Raw genomic sequence first — 17,478 nt, 5'->3', positions numbered from 1 at the left:
GTTGGGGCTTCGTTGCGAGTTCAGCATTGATGCAGAGCCTTTGAGGTCCTCTTAGGCATTTTTCTTTTAATCCTAAATTAGATGGAATGGAGTATGGTATACACTATATGATTTTATTCAGAAAAGCCTTCTTAGGATGAAGGTGGATAATGGATTGGCTAGTGAGAAATAATATTAGAGGAAATATGGGCAAAACTGTTAAGAGGCTGTTTCAGTTGTTTATTTGAGATGTTAGTAACTTGGACTAAGATAGTGATGGTGTAGACAGGAAGAAGTTCATAAACTTAAGATATATTTAGAAAGTAACATGAAGAGGTATTAGTGATAAATTGGAGGAAGTAATTTTCAAGAATGATACAGAGTGATGAAAAGAGAGTTGAAATAGCTGCAAGAACCTACCTAACTCAGCATACTGGCTGCTGCTTTTAAGAATAAAATGGGTAAGAAAACTTCCTTGTTACATTGCATTTTGTCAACCCAGAGACAGACTCAAGATCGTATTGAACTAAAGCCAGCATAATCAGAATTTATACGATAAAAACTTTAGACAAATCAGAGTAGAGAATGAATCTTTTTAATGTGTTTATTGGCTAAAGCAATATATAATGAGTTTGAGATGTCAAGAGTGTGATTGTTGAGACTTGCAACGGATTGAAGTTCTAGGAATACATTATATCAAAATTATACATTCTTACATATGTTTGGCTCTTGTTTTAATTAGTTCATTCTTATTTACCTTTTTTTTTTTTTTTTTTTTTTTTTTTGAGACAGATTCTCGTTCTGTTGCCCAGGCTAGAGTGAAGTGGCATGATCAATCTCGGCTCACTGCAACCTCTACATCCTGGGTTCAAGCGATTCTTGTGCCTCGGCCTCCCCAGTAGTTGGGATTACAGGTGTGCGCCACCATGCCCGGCTATTTTTTTGTATTTTTAGTAGAGACAGGGTTTCGCCATGTTGCCCAGGCTGGTCTTGAACTCCTGATCTGAGGCATTCCGCCTGCCTAGGCCTCCCAAAGTGCTAGGATTACAGGCGTGAGCCACTGTGCCCGGCTCAGTTTTATTTACTTTAGATTAATAGGGTTCAATCCATAAGTAACCTGTCACTGTTTACCTTGTGACTCTGTTACAAACTTGGAACATCAGTACATCTATGTTCTTTCAATTTTGAGATTCGCTTTAGCTTTTTCAAAGAAGCTTCTGTTTGTGTGTGTGTGTGTGTGTGTGTAATCATTTTCTATTGGAATTAATTACAAGATGAATGCAGAAATTTTAATTTGAAAGTACACCCTTTGCAACATTGATAACACTGTCCACTGATTAGTTATTGATGTTATGTTGCTGTTCCACAGTGTATTCAAACCACTGTGTGATTCAGAGATGGACTTCTAGAAATTTTTTTTGTGAAAAACAACAACAACAACAACAACAAAAACCACAGACCATTATATTTTCAAGTAATCAGAGCTACCAAAGAAGAAACCACTACGAAATACAGCTTCACATCCAATTGATGACAAAGAGTATGTGAGTTGTATGACAAGTGGTGAAAAACTGCACATGAAGGTAAAAAAATTCATGCAGGTGAGCAGAACACCAGCTGGGTAGACATGGTGTGAGAAAAACATCACTGACAGCAGAGGTACAGCGAAGTGTGCATGATGTTTTGTTTTTATTTCCTGTTATGTTGAAAAGGCAATAATACTATCTTAGCATTGTCATGAAATCTATATTAGTTAATTAAGCAAGCATTCGATAAATGGTTTAAACACACTAGGTTATAATTAAGCATATATAATAGACCATGGACAGATTTATGACATCTATTTTATACTGTTATATTTTCCAACATTATGTATCCTCATAGAATTTGGAAGCTATTTTAAACTCTCTGCTGTACTTGCTCCATGCTCTCTTTATGTACCAAGATATGCAAATGGCAGAACCCAGACAGGAAAGTCATTGCCAAAAGCCAGTGCAGAAAGAGATGCAGAGACAGAGAGAGACAGAGAGACAGAGGTTTCAGCAACCTGCAACCATCAAAGGAATCAACAAATGTTATACATGGCTTGTAACACTGAATGTGAGGCCTGAAGTAAAACACATTCATCTCAGCTTAGACCTCATGGAACAAGAAAAATATGAAATCCACAGAAGGCCACTCCAGAGTGGAATTCTCCCTTCATGTGTGAAAAGTTACAAGACTTTCTCATTAAGATGGATTTGGGAACTGGTCTTAGAGTTCATTACCTATGCTTTATAGTTCTTTGTATTTATTACTGGCTTATTAAGCAGTCTGGATTCAATCAGGTATAAATATTAAACGTCATATGTTATCTTGCCACTGGTCAGCTATGCTTCTGTATTTCATTGATTCTAAGATGCACATTTTATAAAACATATTTTAGTGTTGCCGAAGTCAGGATGCATCTTGAAACCAACAAGTATCTTTAAGTTAATAAAACTAAGAATATTTAATTTCCTCTTTCCATCTTTTAACAATATATATGGCAGGTCCCACAACTTCCTAGTAACTTTTGAGTAAAAACAACCCAAAGTTCATTTCAGGCCAGTCGAACACTTTACTTTCATATCTAGTTTAACTCTTTCACCTCCTCTTTATCTTTAGTACCCATCAGGACTTTGCCTGTGACATCTGCAGAAGGGAACACATATTTCTTTTCCACTTATCTTTGTCTGTATTTGCATTTTACACAAAGGCAGAGAGATACGTTTAATCAAGTACTACATATTTCTTTTCTCAATGCCTAAATTTTCAAAATACAAAATGGCAGAATGCAAAAATATTTCCTGGTCAAGTCCTAGGGGAACTCTTCTCCTTCCCTATACTTCTTCTGTTGGGGTTAGAAAGAGGAATAGGATGTATGCTATGTTGGTGTATTTTTTTTTTTTTTTTTCGAGACAGAGTCTTGCTGTCGCCCAGGCTGGAGTGCAATGGCGCGATCTCGGCTTACTGCAGGCTCCGCCTCCTGGGTTCACGCCATTCTCCTGCCTCAGCCTCCCGAGTAGCTGGGACTACAGGCGCCCGCCACCTCACCCGGCTAATTTTTTGTATTTTTAGTAGAGATGGGGTTTCACTGTGTTAGCCAGGATGGTCTCGATCTCCTGACCTCATGATCCGCCTGCCTGGGCCTCCCAAAGTGCTGGGATTACAGGTGTGAGCCACCGCGCCCGGCCGGTGTATGTTTATAATTAATTATAACCGAATGTGTTTACTTTATACCATTTATTGAATGTTTGCTTAATTAATATGCTTAGTTCTCATGGTAACACTTAAAAGTATTATTATCTCCATATTAAAGAGATGAGATCGTTGCTACAACTAGGATTTAACCATGTTTCTTGGCCACTAGGAAAAATATTTTCTTAAAACACCATATTAAAGAACTACAGTGTTGGCATTGATCATTGATACATAGGTATATATGCACTGGGTGTATCTAAGATGACCAGGAAAGTTAAGGTTCTAGTGCTCAAAGTGAGAAAAACTTTCAAAGCAGCACCACCTCCCACCTTGGTCAATTTGCCAGTGGTAAGACTTGTCTTTGCCTGTATTTGCATTTTACCCAAACACAGTACCACATATTTCTTTCCTCAATGCCCAAACTAAATTTTCTTTTCTTTTCTTTTTTTTTTTTTTAGATGGAGTCTAACTCTGTTGCCCAGGCTAGAATGCAGTGGCATGGTCCTGGCTCACTGTAACCTCCGCCTCCTGAGTCCAAGTGATTCTTGTGCCTCAGCCTCCTGAGTAGCTGAAATTATGGGGACATACCACCACACCTGGCTAATTTTTGTATTTTTAGTAGAAACGGGGTTTCACCATGTTGGCCAAGCTGGTCTCGTACTACCAACTTCAAGTGATCTGCTTGCCTTGGCCTCCTAAAGTGCTGGGATTACAGGCGTGAGCCACCACACCCAGCCCTCAATGCCTAAATTTTCGAAAGACAAAATGACAGAATGCAAAAAATCTATTTCTAGATCAAATCTTAGAGATGTAGAAGTATTCTCTCCTTTGTGCCCTATATTTTCATTCATTGATAAGGATGTGTATACAATTTTGTAATTGCTAGAGTTAAGTAATCTGGTAATTTATTTAACTGGTAAACACTTCTGCTGTCATCATTCTTTGCCTGTGCAACAGCACAAGCTTCTCCACCATTCTCCAAATTCTTACTTTTGCCAACCCCCAATATGTTGACTACGCCACAGCTTCATGTGTAACTCTTATCATTCATTCTTCCATTTATTCATTTAACATATATCACATATGGCAACCATCATATTAAGTACTGCCTAGGCCTCATGGTCTATCATGTGGAACAGTGGTCCCCGACCTTTTTGGCACTGGGGACTGGTTTCATGGAAGACAATTTTTTCATTGGCTGGGTCAGGGGATAGTTTCCAGATGAAATTACCCCACCTCAGATCATCAGGCATTAGTTAGATTCTCATAAGGGGCATGCAGCATAGTTCCCTTTCATGTGCAGTTCAGAATAGGGTTTGCACTCCTAAGTGAATCTAATACCACCGCTGATCTGACAGGAGGTGGAGCTCAGGCAGTAATGCGCAATGGCTTGCAGCTCACCTCCTGCTGTGTGGCCTGGTTCCTAATAGGCCACAGATGGATACCAGTCCACAGCCCTGGGGTTGGAGACCCCTGATCTAGAAGACAGGCTTGTGTTCTTGGCGGGGAGGTGGATATGAATATACAAATATATCCTAGAATTTGGAAAAAGCAAACAAGGTTCTGAGACAGAAAGTAACTTAGAGAGGCTTCTTTTATGTAGGATGGTCAGGGAAACTCCATTGAGGAAGTGACATTTATGCTGTTACCAGAAGGAAGTTATGTAGAGTGGTTGGTGGGGGTGGAACCAGAAAAGCATCTTGGGAAGAATGTAGAGCTAAAGTCCTGAAATAGGAAAAAGCATGACATTTCTAGGAACAGAAAAAAATCAGTGTGGCCAGAGCATAATGTGAACTAGGTGGAAGTGTATTAAATGGGTTGAGAAATAATACAGAGGTTGGATATTATTAAAAATGCAAATAAGAAAAATACTGATAGATTTTAAGTAAGGACTTATCCCAGCTTGATTTGTATGGTTAGAAATCAGTTTGATTTCTCTTTGGAGGAAATACTGAAGGAAGATAAGATGGAGGCTTGGAAGTTAGTTAAAAACCTGAGCAGTCAGGATACAAAATTAATGTACAAAAATCACAAGCATTCTTGTACACCAATAACAGACAAACAGAGAGCCAAATCATGAGTGAACTCCCATTCACAATTGCTTCAAAGAGAATAAAATACCTAGGAATCCAACTTACAAGGGATGTGAAGGACCTCTTCAAGGAGAACTACAAACCACTGCTCAATGAAATAAAAGAGGATACAAACAAATGGAAGAACATTCCATGCTCATGGGTTGGAAGAATCAATATCGTGAAAATGGCCATACTGCCCAAGGTAATTTATAGATTCAATGCCATCCCCATCAAGCTACCAATGACTTTCTTCACAGAATTGGAAAAAACTACTTTAAAGTTCATATGGAACCAAAAAAGAGCCCGCATCACCAAGTCAATCCTAAGCCAAAAGAACAAAGCTGGAGGCATCACGCTACCTGACTTTAAACTATACTACAAGGCTACAGTAACCAAAACAGCATGGTACTGGTACCACAACAGAGACATAGATCAATGGAACAGAACAAAGCCCTCAGAAATGACGCCGCATAGCTACAACTATCTGATCTTTGACAAACCTGACAAAAACAAGAAATGGGGAAAGGATTCCCTATTTAATAAATGGTGCTGGGAAAACTGGCTAGCCATATGTAGAAAGCTGAAACTGGATCCCTTCCTTACACCTTATACAAAAATTAATTCAAGATGGATTAAAGACTTATATGTTAGACCTAAAACCATTAAAATCCTACAAGAAAACCTAGGCAATACCATTCAGGACATAGGCGTGGGCAAGGACTTCATGTCTAAAACACCAAAAGCAATGGCAACAAAAGCAAAAATTGACAAATGGGATCTCATTAAACTAAAGAGCTTCTGCACAGCAAAAGAAACTATCATCAGAGTGAACAGGCAACCTACAGAATGGGAGAAAATTTTTGCAACCTACTCATCTGACAAAGGGCTAATATCCAGAATCTACAATGAACTCAAACAAATTTACAAGAAAAAAACAAACAACCCCATCAAAAAGTGGGCAGAGGACATGAACAGACACTTCTCAAAAGAAGACATTTATGCAGCCAAAAAACACATGAAGAAATGCTCATCATCACTGGCCATCAGAGAAATGCAAATCAAAACCACAGTGAGATACCATCTCACACCAGTTTCGAAACAATAGGTGTGAGGGATGTGAGAATTGAACATTTTACATTTGGTGGGATGTAAATATTCAACCTTGTGATCAGGTTCCTCAGGGATCTCGAATAGAATACCTTTGACCAGCCATCCCTTTAGGTATATACCAAGGATATAATCATGTGTATAAAGACACATGACAGTATTTTTTGCAGATTTCATAATACAAAGATGGAACCAACCAATGTCCAACAAGATAGATGTTAAAAATGTGGACATATACACCATGATATATGCAGCCATAAAAATGATGATTCGGGAAACTGGAAAACATCATTCTCAGTAAACTATCGCAAGGACAAAAAACCAAACACCGCATGTTCTCACTCATAGGTGGGAATTGAACAATGAGAACTCATGGACACAGGAAGGGGAACATCACACTCCGGGGACTGTTGTGGGGTGGGGGGAGGGGGGAGGGACAGCATTAGGAGATACACCTAATGCTAAATGACGAGTTAATGGGTGCAGGAAATCAACATGGCACATGGATACATATGTAACAAACCTGCACATTGTGCACATGTACCCTAAAACCCTAAAGTATAATACCCTAAAGTATAATTAAAAAAAAAAAAAAAAAAAAAAAAACCTGAGCAGTGATGATGGTTTGATTCCTGGTACAATTGTAAACAGAACACAAGAGAGATGAGGGAGAGAGTATGAATGGGATTTGTTGATGATTTAACAGTTGTAACAGAAAAGAAGAAATAAAAAATAAAAATTAGGCTTCTGTTGCAAGTTACTGTGTGTATACTGGTGCATTTACAGATATAAATAAGATTGAGAACTGGGATGGGTTTAAAGAAAGGATGGGTCAAGATTTCTATGTTCTGTTGAGTTGGCTCTGAGACAATCTAGTGGACTAGTTAAGAATGTGGTAGCAAAATGTGAATCTAGAGATCTCAAATAAATCATAGATCTGATTGGAAATATAAATTCGTGAGTTATTCCCATGAAGGAGCTCACACAGAAAGAGAGAGGTGGGTACAGAATTGAGCTTGTAATGTATCTTAGTAGTACTTAAAAGTTAGGTAGAGACTGGGCAAGGTAGACCACACGTCTGTAATCCCAGCACTTTGGGAGGCTGAGGCAGGTGGATTGCTTGAGTCCAGGAGTTCGAGACCAGCCTGGGCAACATGGCAAAACTCCGTTTCTACAAAAAATTGAGCTGGGCGTGTTGGTGTACGCCTATAGTCCCAACTTCTTAGGGGGCTGAGGTGGGAGGATCGCTTGAGCACTGGAGGTAGAAGCTGCAGTGAACCCTGATCGCACCACTGCACTCCAGCCTGAGTGAGAGAGCGAGACCCTGGTTAAAAAAAAAAAAAAAAAAATGTCGTCTGGGCACGGTGGCTCACACCTGTAACCCTAGCACTTTGGAAGGCCGAGATGGGTGGATTGCCTGAGCTCAGGAGTTCGAGACCAGCCTGGGCAACATGGTGAAACCCCATCTCTACTAAAATACAAAAAATTAGCTGGGCATGGTGGTGCATGCCTGTAGTCCCAGCTTCTGGGGAGGCTGAGGCGGAAGAATCACTTGAATCCAGGAGGCGGAGGTTGCAGTGAGCGGAGATCGTGCCGCTTCACTCCAGCCTGGGCGACAGAGCTGAGACTCTGTCTCAAAGAGATAAAAAAGGCAGACAGGGGAAGAGGACCCAATATGGCAACTGTTGAGGAATAGCCAATAAGGGTTAAGGAAATTTAAATTTGTAGCTAATGATGTTTTGGAAGCTGACAAAACATAATGGTTAGAGAAGGAAAGATTTTGTTTAATGCTACTAAGAAGTCACATAATATGAGGGTAGAGAAACAGATGACGGTATAAAATCTGGCAACATGGAGATGATTGGTAAGAAAATTCAAGAACAATGTTTACAATGCTTCGTAACTTCCTCAGAGCTCTTAGGGTAAATACATATTTCTTGGAACCTGCAAGGCCTGGCAAGGTTTGGCCATCATCTCTCTCTGAAACCTCCTTATTTTCCAGGCTCTGCTTCTGTCTACATCAGCCACACATCTCTTCCTGTCCCTTGCACACAGTCTCCTCCTTTAAATTTATTATTTCTGCCTAGAATACTTTCCTTCTCCTCATACTCATTTAACTTACTTTCTTCGGGTCTAGCTCCATTGCTTTTTATTCCAGGAAAACTTCCCAACCTCCAGAATAGACCAAATATCCTATTATATGCTTAAATCAGAGTGTGGAAGTATTTCCTTTGTGATGAAAGTGTCATGATGATTGGATAATTAATTATTGTGTCTTCCACTAAAGTGTAGATATGGAAGAAAGCATGACTGTTTTTGCTCACCATTTTTTTCCTCATGTCAGGTAAAAATGACTGGATTACATTAGGAACTTGCTCTGTATTTGTTGAATGAATGAGTGAATGAATGCATGAATGAATGAGTAACATCTGCCTCTGTAGTTAACTTGTAATCTGTTTCTGTCTTTATATAACCTCTACTGTATGTAGCCTTAAAAATCTAGAAAATGACTTGATTGTTTTAAGTAAATATTAAGTTTTTAAGCTTTTAAAAATCTATTGTAAGTTGATTAACTATGATTATTTTGAAATTTTCTTCATCAAAGTTTGAGATGACTTTGGATACATACTGTTTTCAGCTACTCAACAAGTGCCATTATATTTGCTATGTATGAAATCTGGTGTTACTTCCTGGCCATTTCCTAGGCTCAGTTGTTCTTTGCAAAATACCCATTTATCAGCAGCCAGCCCACCCTCCCTCTGGGAATCAGTGAGAGTGGATCACTTCAGTATGTCATAAATACTCCTTCTGTTTTCTTTGAGAGTTTTCTGCTGATGCAAGTGGAAGGCTTGGATGCCAGGCCTGTATGTGATACAGTAGAAATTTCCCCAGATGCCCTGTGGAAAGACCAGCTGCTACCTGGAGTCCTTCCTGGATGTCCGGCTTAGTGTAGTATACCATCAAGGGCAACCTGGCTCTGTCTCCTAACAAGCTTCTAGGGCCTTCCCTCTTGCCTGCCTTCCTGACAGCCTGGACCTCAGGCTATCAAACCTCTGGATAGCCACTGTCTGCATTCTGAGCCATCAGAATTGTATATACATTCATCTGCTGATGTCTCTGTATTTCAAGCTCTATGTCTTTACACCTTTATAATATACAGTACAGATTTTGCTACTTAAAATTCTAATATTTCCTATAGACACTAAACTCAATTTTAACACAATGAATATGTTAAAACATTATATATGTGTTGGATTAACACATATAATGCAACTCATTTGTTGCTAATCTATCTTGGATTCCTTGGGTAGAATCTGTCTTCTCACCTGTCTGAAATGGAATTGAATCTCCTAACTTCTTACTATTTTTTTAAAGCCACAAATCCCTTTAAAATGTCTGTTTAAGGCTGCTATATTGTATAACAATATACATTGTTATAGAGTATATTTTATATACTTTTCTTCCTTTTAAAAGATCATATACACTTTTCTCCTGGCCTCTAATTTTGCCAAATATTCTGCCATAACAGCAAGCTCACAGAACACAAGTATTTGCTTAAAGATATTTAAAGCTAATCCCCAAAGAGTTTTCTGTTGCAAATGTATTTTAAGACATAGGCTGAGGAGCTGAGTATTCAAATCCATGAGTTCTGACACTGATGTTTTATTAGGCCTACCCATATGAAAATTAGTGCTTACTTGCACAGCTATCTTATTTAAAAATACATTTGCAAAAAGAGAATAATTTCATTTTCACTGATTCAAAGGTCTGTCTTTTAGAGTATTATAAACTTACATAGTACAAAAAGATTGGTAAAAGGGATAAGAAACAAAGGGCAATAGTAAGGTGTGTAAGGAAAGCAAAATGAAACTTGGAGACTCTGGTTCTAAATATAGCTTGTCTACATCCTAGCTGCAAGATCTTAGACAAATCAACTAATCTCTCTGAACATCATAGATAAAATGGGGAATAATAACATTAGCTCAAGGGTATTGTACAAATTATACAATATATGTAAAGTGCAAAGCATAGTTCCTGCACATAGTAAGCGCTCCATAAGTTAAATATAATAATAATCATAGTAAAATAATATTCTTAACTACAATCTTATTAAAAGGTTATTACCTAGAGTTTAAGCTGTGGGGTTAATTCCATTTGCACAAAGTGTGATAGAAATTTGGCTCTGTAGTTCCCAACAGCCAATGTAAGAGTAAAACAAAAAGTTTGTAAATATCAAAAGATTTATTTACTTAAATACAAGAACCCTACAATAATGCTTCGCAACTAGGGTTTGCAGAATTACCACAAGGGCTCTGTCTGTCTAAAAGTCCCCCAAGAATTATCCATTGTTCAAATAAATGAATTGCACATGTGTGTACTTTTATTTTTAAAGGCATATAGATATTGTATTAATAAAACCAATGCATCTAATTGTATTGTTGAATTTATACTTTTTGCCAGTAAGCATTTTCCTAATAGATGGACTTAACTAAGAACATCAGAATTGTGAAGAGCATTGTGTATTAATTGATTGTCTTATTTGTTAAAAAAGTTGAAAAAGTATTGCTGAGAAAAAGGAAACAAGTTAACTTTTGTTAAAGATATGTCTTGTTTTTCACTGTCCTTTCCCTCATCAGTAGCTCCAAGAACATCTTAAGTCACAGAAACATTAGTTTTTGGAAGCAGGGTTTGCTGCAACTATAGTAGAAATGACATTCTGATTCCACTCCTAGCTTCACAAGGATATCTGTGAAAGATTTGGGGCAAAACCGTTAAGCTGTCTGAAAGTGCTTTTGCATAAGAAATGGATTTTACTGCTAAAACTGTCATATTGCTGAGTTTTGAATGCCCTAATGGTAAATGATACTGGGTTGCCAAAAATAACCAGATTGGTAGTTTTTTCATTCATATGGCCATCTCAGTAAGTCAAATATTGATACTTTCTACTAAGTCATCTTGCCAACCCCCATTTTGTTATACTCATGCTGAATCTGTTTCTCATCTCTTAAGTAAGAAAATTATTGATTATTTTGTGGGAATTTAATTTAAAAAATGGTAATGGATACTGTAAAGGAGCATTATTTGGATGGTTTAAAAACATCTTCCTTGATGGGAAAATCTTTTAAAAGGCTTTCTAACTTGGCGTAATTACTTGAATTAAGGAAGTGCAATGCCATTCTACTGACTTAGAACAACTTTTTTGACTTCCTGCAAAGAGGACCCTTACAGTATTTTTGGAGAAGTTAGTAAAACCGAATCTGACATCATCACCTAGCAGTTCATGCAGCTAGCAAGTGGTTTGTTCTTAGGGTAACAGAGGAGGAAATTGTTCCTTGTCTGATAAGACAACAGTGGAGAGTATGCATTTATTTATTTACTTTTACCTTTTTGATTCGTTTTTACAGAGAAAAACTTCTACAGAGATAACAATTATTTTGCTTTTCAGAAGGACGCATGCTGTTTCTTAGGGACACGGCTGACTTCCAGATATGACCATGTATTTGTGGCTTAAACTCTTGGCATTTGGCTTTGCCTTTCTGGACACAGAAGTATTTGTGACAGGTAAGTACAAGGATATTCATATTTTTTAAATTATTTTTTCTCTTTTGGAGGAATGTTTGAAATAGACATAAAAATAATTTAAATGCGTTGGTAACTGGAAGTGAGAAGCCTGCTGTAAACCATCAAGATTGTTGTCTCAGGGAGACACAGCTTGTTGTGTGACAGAATACATTGTTTCTGTTTAAAAAGACATAAATGTTTGGAGACAAAAAATACAATTTTAAAAGGAAAGCATTGTCTATCTGTATCTTTATTTACAACTGTTCAAAGATATTACAAAAGCAACATTACTACTTAACCTCCAAAGTGACAATAACACACATTTATAAAAGCCTGAGAATTTTTTAATGATAAAATGAGTGAGTTTTTATTCTTTTAACAAATTTGGTCTTTTAAAAAGTCGTAAGACAGCTTTGGTTGTATGTAAGCCACTCACTCTTTTCAGACCTGAAATTTGCTTCCTCAACTTTTGAGTTTAATTGACATATTTTATTGAATACTTGGGTATATAATAGTTCAAAAATATATTGAGATATTTAGTAAAATATTAACTTTCTGCAATTTTTATCACAGAATGTATTTTAAATCAAGTTTTTAGTTTCTTGTTAATAGTTTTAATACATTTTTGCTTTAGAAATTCTTGTGGAGCCACCGCCCTTCCTGGGTGGTGGGTAAATATTACAGTCTTGATGAGATAGAAATATTTAAACTCTTAAAAATCATGCAAATGCTGTATTCCATGGGAAAATGCAACTAGTTGGACTTCCAGTGCCTATTAAAGTTTGAAATCTTTGCACATTTATGGTCTATTCAATGGATAGCTCTTGAGCGGTGTCAATATGAATCATGAGTACATTTCAATAGATTATAGAATGTAACTAATAATCAATATTTAATATTTCTCTTTATGATGTAGTATCTAAAAGGACATTGAAAATAAAATTTTTGTAGAAATTCCAAAAATTATAAAAAGTATTTTAAAACAACTTGCTTATTACAATTCAATTTTTGACTTTTACCGTTCTCCTTTCCTCTGAAAGTCAGGGAAGTAGCTACCTCTTAAGCATGTTACATTGACAATTTCTATTTGGAGTAACCTAAGAGAGAGGAAAGAAAAACAACATAAGATTTTTGTTGTTGTTGTTGTTGTGGCTGTTTTGCTTTTTATTGCAAAGGTGAATTTTTAAAAAATCTATATAGATGCAGCATTTGTCTTGGTACAGAAAATGTTTATCAAGTTACCATCCCTTTAAAGCTTATGATAATAAAAAGTAAATTATAAAGAACAATAATTTCAATAAAGTGATATATGTATATTATCACAAATAACAGATTTGCATTTAAAATTCCCACTCAGGAAATGTCAAAAAGCATTTTTAAATGAGCATAAAGAAATACTGAGACATTTTGTAAGCCAGAATATTTTCCTTCTCTTCATATTCATTTAACTTCTGTTATTTTCTTCAGGTCTAGCTCCATTGCTTTTTATTCCAGGCAAACTTCCCAACCTCCCGAATAGACCAAATATCCTATTATATGCTTAAATCAGAGTGTGAAATATTTCCTTTGTGAATAAAAATTCAACTCATTCTATTACAGGATTTTTTTTTTAACCATAAGACACATCTTTGAATTTGTAATTGAAATAAGAATATGATGGGGTCTAGAAACCTTTATATCAACTTTGCTGAATAATTTACACCATAGCAAATAAATGGATACACTAAATTTATTTTGAAAACTCAAGTTTATCTTCAGTTGCTCACATAAACATTGAGAGCAAACATTTTTCTAAAAGACATTTGTAGACTCCCCGAGATATATGCTTATTTGTGGAAAAACATATACAGATATAATTATTTGTATCTGCAAATGTTGTTTATAATCCTTTCAAGTTGCAAGAAACATTTTGTGATTTAATGTATAATTTGGAAAATTCTTAATGCTTTAAATTATTTATTTTTCTTTTTTAGCAACAAATAAGTTGGATTCTATGTTTCATTTTAACGTGTTAAAATTAGTTTAGTGCCTAAAGGAAATAATAAACTTTTGGGGAACAAAATGTATGTTGTATCCTGTAAAGGCATAAAGAAATAGATCCAAATGTAGAGAGCCATCAATGGTAACTCTATGCACAATCCAAATATTTTTTTTAATCTCTAAAATGCACACACGGACAAGGCCAAAGTTAATCTTTGCCAGGGCAACAACCAGGCAGGGTTCAGTTTTACTCAAGACTTCCTAATCCTCTTGCTCTGTGCCTTTTTGCCATGGCAACTGGAAGCCAAACTTTGTTTAAAATTTCTAAATAATGCTAGGGGACGATGATGGTTTTTAAGAAGGCAGGTGAGGGTGAGTGTTCTCTGGTTCTAATAAGGTTGTAATGCCAGGCAGATCTACCACAACATAGCATGGCAGTTAGGAGTGTATGAGTTATGCTATGTGAGGTATATGATGAGTTTTGTTATGAGTCATAACAGTTAAGACTCATTTCCTGGACATAATTCTTCATTTTTCCATCTGTATTAAAAATATATATCTCATGTTATAAACATGAACTATGCCTTGCACATCACAGACATTCAATGAAAATTATTTAATTGAATTTGGTAAGCAGTCCTATTAAGTTCTAAATACTCCACAATTTAGAGATTTGAGAATGTGATTAGAATTATTTATTAATTTGAAAAAAAAAGTCCTACTAAAAACCTGCCTGTGACCCTTATCATTGCTAAAATTTGAAATGTACTTCGTTACAGGAAAGACTAGGGGCTAGGGCCTATATTATCTTTTTCTCTTTTGTTCTGTGTAACTAAGTATAGGGGCAGAGTAGTTAGCTTGACTTAGTTCTTTCTTTGTTCTGGACTATTTGCTATCCTTTCACCAGTGACAATTAACCAGTATAGAAATATATATGTTTCTACATTGTTCATATACATGAACATATATTTCTTTATATAGATACTCACACATAAACTAGTTATATATTTGTGGGTTATATATACTAGTCTATCTATCTATCTATCTATCTATCTATCTATCTATCTATCTATCATCTATCTATCTCTATCTATCATCTATCTATCTATCTATCATCTATCTATCTATCTATCATCTATCGGTTCTCCATGTTTGTCTATTTGGCATTCTCATGGACTTCAGACCTTCGCCTGTGTTGTTCTCTTTTCTCCACTTGGTTATGTATCATTGCCTACATGTGTTGATCACTCTGATTCTCTATCTTTAGACTCATCCCTCAGAAATACGGAACTTACCTCCTTTCCTAAATCCAGACATTGGCATGCTCCCCAAGTCCTGAAATTTTGCCTTGTAATAATCTCTAATAACTTCTTGCTTTGACACCTCCATTGCCATCACCTTAATTCATGGCTTTATTATTTCTCACCTGTAAAATTGTAATAGTTTTTTAATCAGTCTGAAGTCTCATCCTTTTTTTATGTAATCTACAGCTTAAAAAATAAAATAAAAAGCAAAGGGATACTGATTTCTTCTCATTGACTTTTGGTATAAATTCTAATCTTTTTTGCCATAGAAACTGGTTCCACTAATGATCTGGGGGCTAGGCCTGGAGCTGGGAAGGGATTCTTTCTTTCTTTCTTTCTTTCTTTCTTTCTTTCTTTCTTTCTTTCTTTCTTTCTTTCTTTCTTTCTTTCTTTCTTTCTTTCTTTCTTTCTTTCTTTCTTTCTTTCTTTCTTTCTTTCTTTTGGTATAAATTCTAATCTTTTTTGCCATAGAAACTGGTTCCACTAATGATCTGGGGGCTAGGCCTGGAGCTGGGAAGGGATTCTTTCTTTCTTTCTTTCTTTCTTTCTTTCTTTCTTTCTTTCTTTCTTTCTTTCTTTCTTTCTTTCTTTCTTTTTCTTATATGATTGATTAAAAGAAAACACACAGGAGGTAGTTTTAACACCCACCTCTATACTTTCTCAAGGTGTTTAACGCTCTGGGCAAATCCTACTTCTTCTATTATGTTCTCTTATGTCACTTTTGCCACAAAATATCTCCATTGAATTGCACACTTTTTATCACCTTTTCTTGGCATTTTTCAAGTCATTACAATTTGCTGTTGTTGTGATGATGATTGATGATGATGATGACATGTGAATTAGTGGATTTATTGACATTGTAACCTACATGAAATCAGGTACAGGAGACACAAAAGGCATAAACGCATAGTTACCATATCTGATTTTTCACCAGACACTGAATAAATCATGGATTTTAAAAAAATAAAACTGCAGATTGTAGTGATAAAGGAGAGGAAAATTTTCAAAGAGGGAAGTCAAAAAGAGGGAGAATATGAGATAAAAAAATTAACCAGAGGCGAAGTGGGAGGATGAAGGCAGCAGGACTATTTTGTCCAGATTAAATAAGTTGATTTTGGATCTAGATGTGTACAGTCTTGCCTTTTTGTTTTTGTTTGTTTGTTTGTTTTTTCTTTGCTCCCTTCCTTACTCTCCTTATCTCACCTCTCATCCGGAAAGATCCTCCTGACTTCCCAAAAGTTCATAGTTTGAGAATGTTTTTCCTAAATTTTCTTTGATCTGCTCTTTGGACATTCTAGGTAATGTAATTTGGAGGGTCAATTTTATTTTTCAGATACACATACCCATAGGAGAAAAAGTAAGGAATGGGAGGGAAATGCAAATCTAGCAGAGTGATAACACAAACAGATCAGGTCCAGTCATGGCAATTGCTGGTTTGAACACTGATGCTAGTGCTCTGGGATTGCTCGCAAGGGCAGATGGAATATGGTGCACCCTAGGTGTTGCATTATTTGCACACCAAAAGTTTGTAGAGATCTGGGAATAATTTCTTTTCAGATAGTGTGGTGATGAATGTCAATCTGAGTAGATAAGGGGCAGAAATTTGTACTGAGGTTGATTCATTCTCTTGGTAAATACACAATGTTCACAAAGGCAAGGTTCCATCTTCAGACCATGTGTGTATGTGTCACCTTGGTGCAGAGAGAGAAATTTTTCATCAGTGCTGACCTTTGATTTTTTTTTCTAGACATCTTATAGATTTATGTAGTTATTTACATGGGAAACAATTAGAATGGAAATTTAACATATCTTCAGTTTAAAATTAATTTCAGTCTAGTCTAAATATCTTTGTAAGTACTAGACACCCAATCCCATAGCAGTGGCCTTTTACCAAAGGGTTAGTGCTATGACTTTTGCATACATAAAGACAGCACTTTTTAAGATATGATACACCAGAAAAAAAATATGGCAAGACTTTAGCAGTATGATTTGATGCCTATTTCTATATAATACCCAAATATACAGGAATAAAAATTATGGTAATCACTGGATTTTGTGTACATGGCTCTAACCAATATTTATATTAGAAAATATCTAATTATTGTCTAAAATATTTAATCTTCATTCCTGTTTGTATGTCAGTGTGCTACTTCAATATCAGTCTGTTAAAAGAGTCTAGGAATGACTACTATAAGCAGAGAATTATATGTTCGGGAATCACAACATAAAACAAGAACAAATAGAGAAAC

The 17,478-nt window shown here is 36.1% G+C and overlaps 1 protein-coding gene across 6 annotated transcripts in view; it reads left to right on the top strand.

The window, feature by feature from the left end:
• The first annotated feature begins 11,643 nt into the window (after positions 1–11,643).
• The window catches only part of PTPRC (protein tyrosine phosphatase receptor type C), a 120,030-nt gene continuing 114,195 nt past the window's right edge, over positions 11,644–17,478 (top strand). For 3 of the 6 annotated variants that reach the window (XM_032136282.2, XM_032136283.2, XM_032136280.2), the window contains exons 1-2: positions 11,667–11,741; positions 11,830–11,945. In XM_032136282.2, the coding sequence (XP_031992173.1) occupies positions 11,873–11,945 (73 nt within the window). In that variant the 5' untranslated portion in view covers positions 11,667–11,741; positions 11,830–11,872. Of the gene's footprint in view, positions 11,742–11,829; positions 11,946–17,478 lie in introns of all 6 variants that reach the window. The other 3 variants (XM_032136286.2, XM_032136278.2, XM_032136279.2) reach the window with 2 other exon arrangements.

The sequence above is a fragment of the Hylobates moloch genome, unplaced genomic scaffold, assembly GCF_009828535.3.
Source record: "Hylobates moloch isolate HMO894 unplaced genomic scaffold, HMol_V3 SCAFFOLD_18, whole genome shotgun sequence".
Taxonomy (NCBI): Eukaryota; Metazoa; Chordata; class Mammalia; order Primates; family Hylobatidae; genus Hylobates; species Hylobates moloch.
This window is presented reverse-complemented; position numbering and strand designations above follow the sequence as displayed.